The 13,585-nt window shown below is 60.3% G+C and overlaps 1 protein-coding gene across 2 annotated transcripts; it reads right to left on the reverse strand.

Moving 5' to 3' along the window:
* Nucleotides 1-565: 565 nt before the first annotated feature.
* On the reverse strand, nucleotides 566-13,278 carry LOC116949673 (regulator of G-protein signaling 9-like). Of its 2 annotated transcripts, none has more exons than XM_032967238.2 (18): nucleotides 12,810-13,278; nucleotides 11,415-11,511; nucleotides 11,245-11,295; nucleotides 10,697-10,803; nucleotides 9,180-9,231; nucleotides 8,774-8,832; nucleotides 8,523-8,599; nucleotides 7,978-8,059; nucleotides 7,770-7,832; nucleotides 7,633-7,662; nucleotides 6,899-6,960; nucleotides 6,694-6,807; nucleotides 5,408-5,523; nucleotides 5,011-5,098; nucleotides 4,691-4,829; nucleotides 4,057-4,139; nucleotides 3,621-3,711; nucleotides 566-1,192 (listed from the first exon to the last, which is right to left on the reverse strand). In XM_032967238.2, exons 1-18 carry the CDS (start codon nucleotides 12,870-12,872, stop codon nucleotides 1,010-1,012), a joined length of 1,557 nt encoding a protein of 518 aa, XP_032823129.2. In that variant the 5' UTR covers nucleotides 12,873-13,278; the 3' UTR covers nucleotides 566-1,009. The 2 variants fall into 2 exon arrangements, with proteins under 2 accessions (XP_032823129.2, XP_032823128.2); XM_032967237.2 differs by having other exon boundaries at nucleotides 3,606-3,711.
* Between the last annotated feature and the right edge of the window lie 307 nt (nucleotides 13,279-13,585).

Raw genomic sequence — 13,585 nt, forward strand, 5'->3', positions numbered from 1 at the left:
CATCTGTTCGATTGAAACCGCGGACTGTCGTGACGTCACGCGGCCATCCACACCACGTGGAGCGTGAAAGTCTCGACGCTGCCGGCGAGGCATCACGGCACAGACCCAGGTGCCATGGGTTCACTGAGATGACTTGGCAGATGGACCGCCTGTGACCCCCACCCCACCCACCCACTGTGCCAGATCGCTGCGTTTTATCTGCCCGGCCCTCCGCTCCTCTCGCCCTTCGCTGTTGCTGGAGGGCGACTGGCTCCCAGCTGCCCGGTAGCAGCAGCGTCCTTCACGAGCCTCTCCTCCACAGAGGCCGATCTTGACACCGGTCGGTTGCCATTCTTCGGCGAGTCCGCACAGCTCCACATTCTCCAGCAGCCGCATCTTCTCTAAGCCCGTGCCGTTGCACGTTTATCCGACCTCTATCGGGCCAAACAGAAGCTGCTTGGGCATGCGGGCTACGTGACCCAGCCAACGCAACCTCCTCGCCTGCCGGGGGAGGGGACTGTGGTGCCCAGATCTCTTATGCGCACCCCCAACAGCATCACGAAACAAGACCGACGCCACACGTTCGTCTATTCACAAGCCTTTTATTGCCACGACTCAAACGCCTCCTGGTCTCGCGCCTTCTCTCTCTCTCTACACACACTCGCCTGCTCTCATTCACAGCCCTCTATTTACGCTCATCTATTCACTCCTATACGAATCTCGATTCACAGTCCTATAATATAATCGCATTCCTCTATCCACTAACCCCTCTATTTACAATCCCCCTATTCAGAACCCACTACTCACGCTACTCACACGCTAGTCACACTCTATTCATGTCTCCTATTCGTAATCACCTATTCACGAGGGGAGGGGGGGGGGCGGTGTGCACGATGGGGGGGGGGGGGTGGGGGAGGATGGGGGGGGGGTGCAGAAACAAGCGCAGGAGGGGGGCTCGCGAGAGGGTGACTCTCAGCACTCACGGTCAGAGCCTATGGGTTTGTGGGATCAGGGTCTCAAGAGCTGGGGATCAGGAGCCGGAGGAGCCGGGAGCAGCGCGCGGAGGAGCTGGGGAGGAGGGGGCCACGCTGCTCGTTGAGGAGGAGAGGCTCCGCGCGAGCCGAACGCCGGGGGGCACGCGGGAGAGGGGCAGCAGGGATGAGGGCGCCCCCCCGCCCGTATAAACCCCGGCGCGGCACGGGGAGCTCGAGGCCTGTGCGGGGGGAGACACGCGGCTCAGCGCGGGGCAGCACCCCACGCGGAGAGCGGACGGTGGCGGAATTCGCAGAAGGCATGGGGGGCGGGGGGGGAGGCATGCCGATTTGGGGTCCACTTGGGCATGCAGAGGGGGGGCAGTGGGGCATGGAGAGGGGGGCAGTGGGGCATGCAGAGGGGGGCATGGGGCATGCAGTGGGAGGGCAGTGGGGCATGCAGAGGGGGGCATGGGGCATGCAGAGGGAGGCAGTGGGGCATGCAGAGCGGGGGGACACTTGGACGTGCAGTGCCCCCGTGTGGTGAGCGGCGGTGATGACGAGACGCGGTTATTTTGCGGAGAACTGAGAAACGACGTCCGTCGGAGGCATCGCGGAGACAACCGCGGGCGATGGAAACGAGCGCGGAGGACGCTTGCGGAGAATCGAGGCGCTCGTGAACAAGAGAGAAGCGCCGCGCATAGCCACGAGCGAGCGCCTACAGCAGCGGTGGAGCGAGCGGCTCGCCTCGGAAGGTCTGCCAGTTCAAATCCTGGTTGGGGCGGTTGGCTCATCCCATCATCCTTCCAAGGTCGACAAAGCGAGTACTGTTTTGTGTTGGAGGTCAACGGTGGTTCCTACGATGGGCTCACCCCCGTCATAGGAATGTGGATTGTCCAACGGCTGACTCGGGACTGTAAGCAGGAGATGTGAGCACCAAATCCTCAATGCTCAAGCGAGCAGGGCGGGGTGGGGGGGATCACTTTTGAGTGAGCGGTGTGGTTGACCAGCTCGGCGCCGATAGCGACACGGCGCGCAACACAACAAGCGTGAATGATAATAGTGAACCACGCACAGCAACAGCGGATGGATCATAGCAAGCGCAGACAGCAGGATGGCTCCGTGTTCACGCGATAAAGGTGTACCGCTGCCTCGAGACATCCTGCGCCTTCTAAACATGCCAACGGTGGTCGTGTGTGTACCTGTGTCGTTGTGTACGTGTGTGTATAGGTGTGTGTGCAATTCTATGTATGTGTGTAATTATGTGTGTGTGTGTGCTTGTATGTCCTACTGAAGCTCCTCTCCTGTCTGCAGGACCGCCCTGGCCTGAGACCACACTGGGGGTCCACGAGCTTGTCAGCACGCTGCTTGGCAAGGGGATGTTGCAGAATCCAGGACCTTTGTTTGACCACGTAGTTCGAGGAGTTTTCCATGGCTGTGCCAGTGGAATTTCTGCAGATACAGCGGCAGCTTGAGCGATGCCTTTGTGCGGTAAAGGGATGGCTCCTTATTGGTCAACCAAATCTGCAATGCTGATTGATCAGGTTACCGCTGCTCACTTCCAGGAGTTCTGCTACTGTAGTTGGAGCGTGCCACCACGAGATGGGGCCTTTCCATCAGTCCTTACAACACAGAACACTCGTCTCGGTATTCTACGTCACGAAACACCCACCCCCGTAAATTCTCCACCAGTACTAGGGTAATGGTAGAGAAGGATTGAGGGGTTTGATTGCCTGGCCAGAATGCTCGTGAGAGCTCCAACTTGATAGCGGAGGTCTCACTCCAACTCAGTCGAGCAGCGTAATCTTTTTTTTATTGGCTGCGTAACGCTGTGCGGAAACTACCTGGCCTGTAGGCTCCACATTAAATGTTGGGTCTTCTCGGCGACAATTATGCCCCATCCATGTGTTTATGCTTGCAAAACGTGGACCCTTTTCAGGAACACCTGTGCCGGATTATAACATCCAGGCTGTCGTGCCTACGATCCATTTCATTCTTTGCAGGAGGGATCATGATAACCATGATATTTCACTGTGTAGCTCACATGCCCAGCCACCACGTGCCCGAGCAGCTTTTGACTGGCCAGATAGAGGGGCATAAATGGGTGTGGCACGGGCAAGAGAGGACATGGAGTGATGTGGTTCAGGAGGATATGGAGCTGAGTGGACTTGCCGAGAACTGGTACCAGCGGTGGTGGAGGCTCGTGAAGGGCAGTTGGAAACAGTCGCTCTCCAGCAACAGCGGAGGGCGGAGGAGCGACGCTCACAACAACGAGCGGAGCACCGGGCGGATAAAATACAACGAGGTGGCTCAGGAGAGAGCACGACTGGTGCATCTGCCAATCAACTGATTCCGTTAATTCATACCACACTTCACATGGCCTCAAAGTGCACCTAGCCTGATAAATGAGGAAGTAACGTCACTGCCACTTCGTCGAGAATAGCGATTGTTTTTGTGTGCGAGGCATTTGTGTGCAGGGTTCAGTAGTGGCGTGTGCGCTGCACGTGTATTCGTTGCTCGTGTGTGCTGCGTGTGTGTGTGTGTGTGCTGCGTGTGTGTGTGTGTGTGCTGCGTGTGTGTGTGTGTGCTGTCCGTGTGTGTGCTGCCCGTGTGTCACTTGGGAGGCTGGTTTCGCTTGTCCAGTTTGCTCATGACCTGTGTGAGGTCCACCTGCGGCACCGTTGCCGTGGCCTTTCGCGCCTCCTCCTCGGCCGCACGTAGGACCACTGGGCTGGGGCTCGCGTGGCGTGGGAAGCGGGCACTAAGAGGGGGGGGGGGTGGTAGGAGAGAGGGGGAGAAAAGTAATCGCCATGTAAGCACGTTATTATTGCACGTCCAAGTGTCTGATGAATTGCCATCGATGAGTATTGTATCTTTTCCCTCGTCGCCGATTCCGTGTCCGTCCCAGAAGATTTGCGCCTGATTTTCGTTTCCTTCCTGATTTGCGGATCCATTCCTCCTCCACTCCTCCGCTCGTGCAGTAACGGACACGCAGGTCCCCGTGTGGCCACCGCTTACCTCTCGCGGGACCAGTCCCAGCCCATCTCGGGGGTGGCGGGGGGTGGGCATCGCCCTGGGAAGGGGGTAGAGGGGAGGGGGTTCTCACTTCTTGTCGGTCTCACGCGGCACCACGGCCTTGGCGAGGAGACTCTTGTAGAGGTCCGACTTGAGGTAGCGGTAGAAGGTGTCCTGGAGGCAGGGGTCAGGATCAAGGTCAAGAGGAGAAGTCAGGTTTGACCCAGACATCCACTGTTCAACCCTCAAAGGCGGTGCTCATTGTATGAACCCCCGTGCAAATTATGGGCTCAGTAAATTCTTGGGTCGCCACTTTGTCTAGATCTGACCCCAGATCGTCCGAGGCAGTCCTGGCGTCTGTGTGTCTGGTACAGGAATTGATTTGTACCTTAGCTGTGGTACCGGCGTTGCACTGGTACTGTGCAGTGCTGATAGGGCCAGGGTGCCTGAGAAACAAGTCCGAGTTTACACCTAGAACTGAAAACGTGGCTGCCCTAGGCTGCGTGCTGTAGTTGGCACGGTAGGGGGCAACAGGTGGTGCATCGGCCAGTCATCTCAGTCAGCCGACCCATGGCACCTGGCTCTGCCCCGTGACCTCCTGCGAGCGGGCGTTCGACACTTCACGTGGTGTCGTCAATGGTGCACATAGCCTGGCACAAGCTCCGTGGTGATGTCACCGCCACGCCAGTCGCCCCCTCCCCAGCCCCCCGCGCGCTTCCCCCCACCTTCTTCATGAGCATGTAGATGTGCGTCTGCGCGGCGTCCAGCACGTAGCGGTGCGGGCACTGGATGCCGCGCACCGTGATGTCCATGGTCTTCCCGTCGATGTTGATCCAACGGCGCGCGCCCTGCGCCAGGAACAGCCTGGGGGGGGGGGAGCGCGTGGGGGAGAGATGAGAGAGCGAGCGAGAGGCAGAGGGAGAAGCGTGCGGGAGGGCATCTGAAACCGAGTGAGCAGGGAGGGAAGAAGGATGAGAGTTGGAATTCGAGAGCGGGAGAGGTAAGTGAGAGGGGAGAGAGGCGCACCCAAACCCCCGCCACTCACTTGTAGATCTCCTCCGCCTTCTCCTTCGCTTTGCTCTGATCCCCATGCTTCAGGTCCTCACAGGCTTCCCAGAATGCAAGGTTCTCCCCTGCGCCATCACAAACATCGCACATTACACGACAGCGCATACCCCCAAACGCGTGTCCCCGATGTTGCTATCGCCGTCACGTGATGGAGCACACAGTCAACAACCTCGCAGAGCAGTGCCGGCCTCGCTCCGTGTGAAAGAGCGGGCCGCGGAAGCGGATATCACGGAGCTACCTCTGAGATCCATTCTTCACACACAGTCGAGGGCTGCGCTGTCCCAGCCGTTATGCGGAGGCCATGTGGGGGGCAGCCTCCCCCTACCTGTGCCCCCTCCCTCATCTCCGCCCCCCTCAACCCCCCCCCCCCGCACCGCTGAACTCTTTCTTGAGGAAGGCCTGGAACTCGCGTCGGCCCCGCGGGTCACGGAGCAGCTCCCGGAACGAGAACGCCCAGCGCTCCACACGCAGCCGCGTGGGCACCTCCACGCTGAGCACAACACGTGTACACACCACACGCCACGTGTACACACCACACAGCACGTATACACAACACGTGTACACACCACACGCCACGTGTACACACCACACAGCACGTATACACAACACGTGTACACACCACACGCCACGTGTACACACCACACAGCACGTATACACAACACGTGTACACACCACACGCCACGTGTACACAACACGTGTACACACCACACGCCACGTGTACACACCACACGCCACGTGTACACACCACACAGCACGTATACACAACACGTGTACACACCACACGCCACGTGTACACAGCACACAGCACGTATACACAACACGTGTACACACCACATGCCACGTGTACACACCACACAGCACGTATACACAACACGTGTACACACCACGTGTACACACCACACGCCACGTGTACACACCACACACCACGTGTACACACCACACGCCATGTGTACACAACACGTGTACACACCACACGCCACGTGTACACACCACACACCACGTGTACACACCACACGCCACGTGTACACAACACGTGCACACACCACACGCCACGTGTACACACCACACGCCACGTGTACACACCACACAGCACGTATACACAACACACGCCACGTGTACACACCACACGCCACGTGTACACACCACACACCACGTGTACACAACACGTGTACACAACACGTGTACGTACACACCACGTATACACACCACACACCACGTATACACATGCACACAACACACCACGTATACACAACACGTGCACACACCACGCGTACACGGCACACACCACGCAAAGACAACACGTGTACGCAACACAAGCCACGCGTACACAACACACAGACATCACGTATGCGGGGCTAGTATGAGTGTTGGGGTCAGAGCGAGTGTTCATTTGACACGATATGCTGCTGCTGCTGCGTTGGCAGTGGCGCGCAAAGTTCACTTAACAAACTAACACACTCAACACGTCCATCAATAACACTGCAGCCTTGACAGAAAAAATATATAATAGGCGACGTTTCGGGCAATGACCCTTCTCCATTGCCCGTATAAAATAATGCTTGCGTTATTGACGATTGTGATGAGCTTTAGGTGAAGGGTCAGGCCTATGGCTAGGGCCATGGTTATGGTCACGGGGATGTCGTCCCGTGAGCACTGTCACCTGGGGGAGTTGAGGGTCCAGTACATGGTGTCGTCCGTTACCCAGGGGTTGCTGGGGAGACACGTGGTGAGTAGGGGGTCGTACACGCTGGACGACTCCGTGAACTTCAACAGACTAAGGGGGGGGGGAGTGTCATGGGTTAGCGTACCCCCGCCCCTCGCACCCCCCACACCCCCCCCCCCCCCAATTTCGTGTCAGGCCTCACCTCCCGAGGGAGACGGAGGACTTGGTACGAGAACGCAACGCGGCCTGCTGGTAGTACATGACCTGGGGGACACGGTTCACGGCCAGGTCAGCAACACGAAACCCCCCCCCGCCCCCACCCGCCGCCCCACAGCAACATGAATCCATGCACACTGAACTTCTTTCTCACCGTACGTAGCCAACGCTGCGAACGCGGAGGTGCGGCGGAAGGACAACACGCTGAACACAAAAGGACGACACCGCTGTGTACGGGACGCACGCGTAGTTTGTGTGCCACGTGTTGCTTGTGATGTACGTTTTTTTGTTAATATGTATTTCGTCGTCATTTGTGCCAAGGGCACATCCAGGCGGCGCTGGGGAGTTTGTATCGCGCGCCGCCGTTGTGCAGAGGCGCGGGTGGGGGGAGGGAGGGAGGGGGGAGGGAGGGAGGGGGGAGGGAGGGGTGATCCCATGCAGCCAAAATTGGCGCCGCCAACAACTTGCCCAAGCTCTGTGGTCCTATCGTGGTATGTTTGGCCAACTTCATTCGTAAGTGTTTACACGCGTGGGGTGGAGCCGGATCATCCGGGGTGGGGTTGAGCGGGGTGGGGTTGAGCGGGGTGAGGTGGAGCGAGGTGGTGTGGAGCGGGGTGAGGTGGAGCGGGGTGGAGCGGAGCGGGGTGAGGTGGAGCGGGGTGAGGTGGAGCGGGGTGGAGCGGAGCGGGGTGAGGTGGAGCGAGGTGGAGCGGAGCTCACCTGGCGACGGTAAAGCTCCACCGTTGGTTTCTGCAAAATGAGAGACAGACACTTAGAGGATGCACCGTGCTAGGTTCGGGGGTGCTGTGTGCAGGGCACTTGATGTGGTGTGCAGGGTGCTGGGCGCAGGGTGTCACCTCCTCCGCGCCAGGCTCCAGCACTCGGTTGAGTCCACTGTCCAGGGCATGCAAGGCACCGGGCTGCACGGGATGTGGAGGAGGGGGGGGGGGGGGTCAAAAAGACAATCAATGAACGCGGGACAACCAGCTCCACCCAGCGCTGCCCCCCTCAATGGGGGGCCCGGTGCGCCCCCCCCCCCCCACCGCGTGCGGTGCGTGTGGCTACCGGGGGTCTCCGCACGAGCCAGTGGGCGCGCTCCTGGCACTCGAGGACCACTCGGTCGCCTTTGGGACGCTCGCGTCCGCTCCTGCACAACAAAGACAAAGACGCCCCGTGTAACTGCCGCGCACTCTCGGGGCAAGTGCTGTTAGCGAGCGCCGATGAAGGTCGGCACATCGCACAAGGAGGTGGGTGGCCAGCACCACGCCCAGCGGCCTTTGTCTCCCCAGTGCTGATATGTACACACTGCGCCAGGTAGTTATTTGAGGCTAAGTCGACCTAGGGGAGGCCCGGTAATGGTTCAGATAATCGTCACCGGTGTTGGCCGTGAGCGGGAATTGAACTCGGGTGGCCGGGTTCGTAGCGCAGCGCGCTAACCACACAGAAACACACACACGGATACACACCCAGCCAGCACCTCGCCTCGACAGACCCACCACAGCACCTATATCACTCCATCATCCTCACCTCTCTCCCTCACCTCTCTCCCTCACCTCTCTCCCTCACCTCCCTCCCTCACCTGCACCCCACCCCCCACCTGCGCCCTTCACCTGTACTGCTCCTTGGCCTGGCACACCACGAAATCCCACTCGTGGTTGATCTTCTGGTGCAGCGCGGAGTACAACTCCTGGTGAGGGCGGGGGGGGGGGGCGAGGACGAGGAGGGGGGCAGAGAAGGACGGGGGGGTGGGGGGCGAGTGAGGAACCACGGCAACTGCCGATGACGCTGATTATGCCGCCGCCGCTGCCGCTGCTGCTGATGATGCTGCTGCTGCTGATGATGATGCCGGTTCTGATCGCACCTTCTCGTATTCGTCCAGTTCTCCCTTGCTGCGAATGTTTTTCCGCGCCAGGTAAATCGCTGTGGAAACACGGAGGGGCACAGCTGGCACGGGGAGCGGTGAGGTGTTGTGGGGGGGGGGGCGGTGAAGTGTTGTGGGGGGGGCGGTGAAGTGTTGTGGGGGGGGGGGCGGTGAGGTGTTGTGGGGGGGGGGGTGGAGGGGTGACAAGAGGGTGGGGTGCGAGTGGAGTGGAGCTACGCAGTGGGGAGGCGTGAGAGAGAGGGCGGTGAGGGGGTGGGGGGTAAGAGGATGGCGAGTGTGGGGGGGTGGGGGGGGGTAAGAGGATGGCGAGTGTGGGGGGGTGGGGGGGGTAAGAGGATGGCGAGTGTGGGGGGGGGGTTCCCGTCGTCTCGGCGTTGCCCCCCACCGTAGTCCGTGTCCTCGCTCTGGCTGTAATGAAGTGGCCAGAAGTAGGGGGCCTGCGGACAGAAGGAGAACGAGCACACGTGACCCACAGACACACGTGACCCCCACACACACGTGACCCACGCACACACGTGACCCCCACACAGCGTGAACCACACACAGCGTGACTCACACACAGCGTGACTCACACACACAGCGTGACCCACACACAGCGTGACCCACACACAGCGTGACTCACACACACAGCGTGACCCACACACAGCGTGACCCCCACACACAGCGTGACCCATACACACAGCGTGACCCCCACACAGCGTGACCCACACACAGCGTGACTCACACACACAGCGTGACCCACACACAGCGTGACCCCCACACACAGCGTGACCCACACACACAGCGTGACCCATACACACAGCGTGACCCCCACACACAGCGTGACCCCCACACACAGCGTGACCCACACAAAGCGTGACCCACACACACAGCGTGACCCACACAGAGCTTGATCCCCACACACAGCGTGACCCACACACACAGCGTGACCCCACACAGCGTGACCCACACACAGCGTGACCCACATACACAGCGTGACCCCACATACAGCGTGACCCCACACACAGAGTGACCCACACACACAGCGTGACCCACACACACAGCGTGACCCACACACAGCGTGAGCCACACACAGCGTGACCCACACACACAGCGTGACCCATACACACAGCGTGACCCCCACACAGCGTGACCCACACACAGCGTGACTCACACACACAGCGTGACCCACACACAGCGTGACCCACACACACAGCGTGACCCATACACACAGCGTGACCCCCACACACAGCGTGACCCCCACACACAGCGTGACCCACACAAAGCGTGACCCACACACACAGCGTGACCCACACAGAGCTTGATCCCCACACACAGCGTGACCCACACACACAGCGTGACCCCACACAGCGTGACCCACACACAGCGTGACCCACATACACAGCGTGACCCCACATACAGCGTGACCCCACACACAGAGTGACCCACACACACAGCGTGACCCACACACAGCGTGACCCCCACACACAGCGTGACCCACACACACAGCGTGACCCCCACACACAGCGTGACCCACACACAGCGTGACCCACACACAGCGTGACCCACACCCACATCGTGACCCACACACACAGCGTGACCCACACACAGCGTGACCCACACACACAGCGTGACCCCCACACAGCGTGACCCACACACACAGCGTGACCCACACACAGCGTGACCCACACACACAGCGTGACCCCCACACAGCGTGACCCACACACACAGCGTGACCCCCACACAGCGTGACCCACACACACAGCGTGACCCACACACAGCGTGACCCACACACAGCGTGACCCACACACACAGCGTGACCCACACACAGCGTGACCCACACACACAGCGTGACCCACACACACAGCGTGACCCACACACAGCGTGACCCACACACAGCGTGACCCACACACACAGCGTGACCTGGAAGCGGTAGAGGGAGCCATCGGGGCGCAGCGCGAGGTTGCGCGGCTCAGAGAGCGGATAGACGAAGCCACAGGCGACCAGCAGCCAGCTCAGGTGCAGCGCCTCTATGGGAGGAGAGCAATGGAGGGTGGGGGCAAGGGGGGTGGGGTTTGGGTGCCGGCGGATGAGGTCGGGTAAGGTCGGGGGGAGGTGCGTGGAGAAGAAGGGGGGGGAGATAGGGAGGTTGCGGGGTTTGAGTTGCTCCCAAGTTGCTCACGGGTTGCACGACAGGTCTAGCGCGGTGTTCAACATTGGAGCTACTGCGGGCGTCTGCAAGGAGCAGAGCGGAGTCGCCTCGTGCCCCCCCCCCCCCACGCCTGTGTGAGCATGGCACGGTTTAACAGCCGCGAGACAGGGGGTTTAAATTCTACATTCCTCTGGCAGGGGCTATCATCGTACAACCACAGTCCGTTACCCCAGAAAGTGATCTCGGAGAGAACGTTTGGCGGGGTAGGGAGTGGTGGGGGGGGGGGATTTGAGGGGGTTTGGTGGGGGGGGACTCTCACCGTCCGCGGTCACGTGGAGCCCCTGCTCCATCCACTGCACGAGGTCGCGTCCTGCACGCGGCGCACAGCAGGACCCGCGCCTCGTCACGTGATCCAGTGGGGGGACGGGGGAAGGGGGGGTAGGGGCGTGCGTTTGGGGAGGGGGCGGCGGTGCGTGGGGGTGCCCTGACCAGTGGTGGCGTCGGGGATGATTGTGTCGCTGAGCAGCTGGTCTCTCATCGGCACCCCGCGCTCCGAGTCCTGCATGCGCGTCACCAACGCGCCGAGCTGCCACGCCACACCGGACCATTCCCCATGATGTTCGCTCGCGAGACTTCGCGTTTCAATTTCGCAGTGCTGAAGCTACAGCAACAGCGTTTTCCACACCACCCACCCCTGCACGCCTTCGCCCCCCTTCCAATCCGAGCACGCAGACGTGCCCCCACCCCTCCCCCCACCGCGCCAATTCCCTGTGGCGCTACCCTCATGGGCGCTGCGAATCCGCGCGAGCGAGACAGAAACTCCACTCCGCGTTTTATGGGGCCGAACAATCATCGTCATCGTCGTCATAATCGTGCTCTTGGTGTGCACGGCAGAAGCCTCGCCGAGTCTCAAGACGTTTGCTCGCGAGGGGATAACGCCCTCAGCTCCGTTACACAGACCGCCGGTGTCACGCCGAGCGGGCTGCACAACCCGTCTGCGTGGCGCTGATCATGCCACCTGGAGGCCGTCACGCAGCACGGCGGGGTTGGGAAGCTGACGGTGTCTGAGTATCGGCCCACAGGCCCGTGACATCAAGCGGCCAGCAACAGACAGCGCTATCGACGTTGCGGAAGGTTCATGCGGTCATGCTTAGGGAAAGACGATAGGAGGAGGGAAGTGGGGCAGTCTGGGGGAAGAAGAAAGCCAAGTGAGGTGACACTGTGTGAGTTCGTTGTTGCGACGCGCAGTGTGGTGACTGAACAAAGTGTAGATGAGACGAAACAGTCGGGTGTCTGGGAGACCGAGTGAGTCCTCAACATGGACGGAGGAATCAACGGGTTTATGGTAACGGGATCGTGGTAGCGATAGAAGAGTGACGGGAAGGTGACTGACCGCCTGTTAGCGATTCACTGAATTAGTTGAATGGTTACGTGCCACCCTTGTCAACAACCCTGAGCAACCGGTCTCAGAAGCCAAGCAGGCTTGAGCCTGGTTCTTTGGCCGAGTGACCACCAGGTTTGTCCGGCGTTTTATTCGTGGCGTGGCCAGGAGATGGTAGTCTTAAGTGGCAGCCCCTTGTCCACACCTTGGCGGGTTTTCTCCGCGTTCTCTGGTTTCCTGCCACCTGAAGCCAAATCCCACGCAGAGCTCGCCTGAACACTCGTCCCGAGACTCGGAGACGCTTCCCTGGGTAAATATTTAAAATGACTAATTCCACGTTTGGGTTAAGGGACTGCGTGAGGATCAACCGGAACGCGAGCACGAGCACACGGTCACGCCCCTGCACACAAATCACAGCGGCCGCAGCGGCGACAAAAGGCCCGACCAAAACCCACAGCGCCCCCGAGTCTGCGAGTGCGTCGAGGCTGCGTGGCGTCGCGTACCTTGGCCAGGTGATGCTGCCGAGGCCGGTGCTGCTGGCTCTGGTCGAGTATGTTGATCTTCATCCTGGCCCCCGGTGCGCGGCAGCGCTCGGAGGACGCGTGCGTGGACCGAGTTTCAGCAACCGGTGGAGAGCAGCGCCCTCCGCAGCAGCGCGAGCGGTGTCAGCACCAGGGACAGCGCACCCGCCGCCCCATATGGCACCCCGGGGATTAGACTCTATTCTTGGTCCGGGCTGAGCCACGGTAACCAAGGGGAACCTGCGGCCCTGCACATTCCCCCCCTCCCCCGACCGCCAGCGGGCGAATTTGAGACTGTAGGACAGAGGGGAGGGGGGTCGAGGTGGCCGTCAACCCCGCGTTCTGCTGTGACGCGCACCTCGGCGGCATTGGAGGGGCAGGTGAACGCCTCACCTGCACAGTGCATCGCCTAGCAACGCGGCGAGGAAACCCAATACCTGTACCAGGAGCCCTGGGGGCACGGGGCCGATCCCCACTCGACCTCGCGCTCTGCTCATACCCCCCCCTCACCCTCCCCTACTGATTATCTTGCGATGTCCTCTTAACGCAAGGCTAATTCGCATTACTCAATCGACGTGAGGGTCACCTGTTTATATACAGTGCGAGGATAAACATCACCCACCGCTACTCATCTCTGACTCCGTATCACTCATCACTGACCATGCCCTCTTGCGGTGTCCTAATCCCAGGTTTTTTACACAGCACATTGAATAACTTTTATTTACCCAGGAAGTCCTCAAGTCCTCGTCTCATCCACA

The sequence above is a fragment of the Petromyzon marinus genome, chromosome 37 (assembly GCF_048934315.1).
Source record: "Petromyzon marinus isolate PM22_M1 ecotype Great Lakes invasive population chromosome 37, UKy_Petmar_22M1.pri1.0, whole genome shotgun sequence".
In the NCBI taxonomy this organism is placed as follows: domain Eukaryota; kingdom Metazoa; phylum Chordata; class Hyperoartia; order Petromyzontiformes; family Petromyzontidae; genus Petromyzon; species Petromyzon marinus.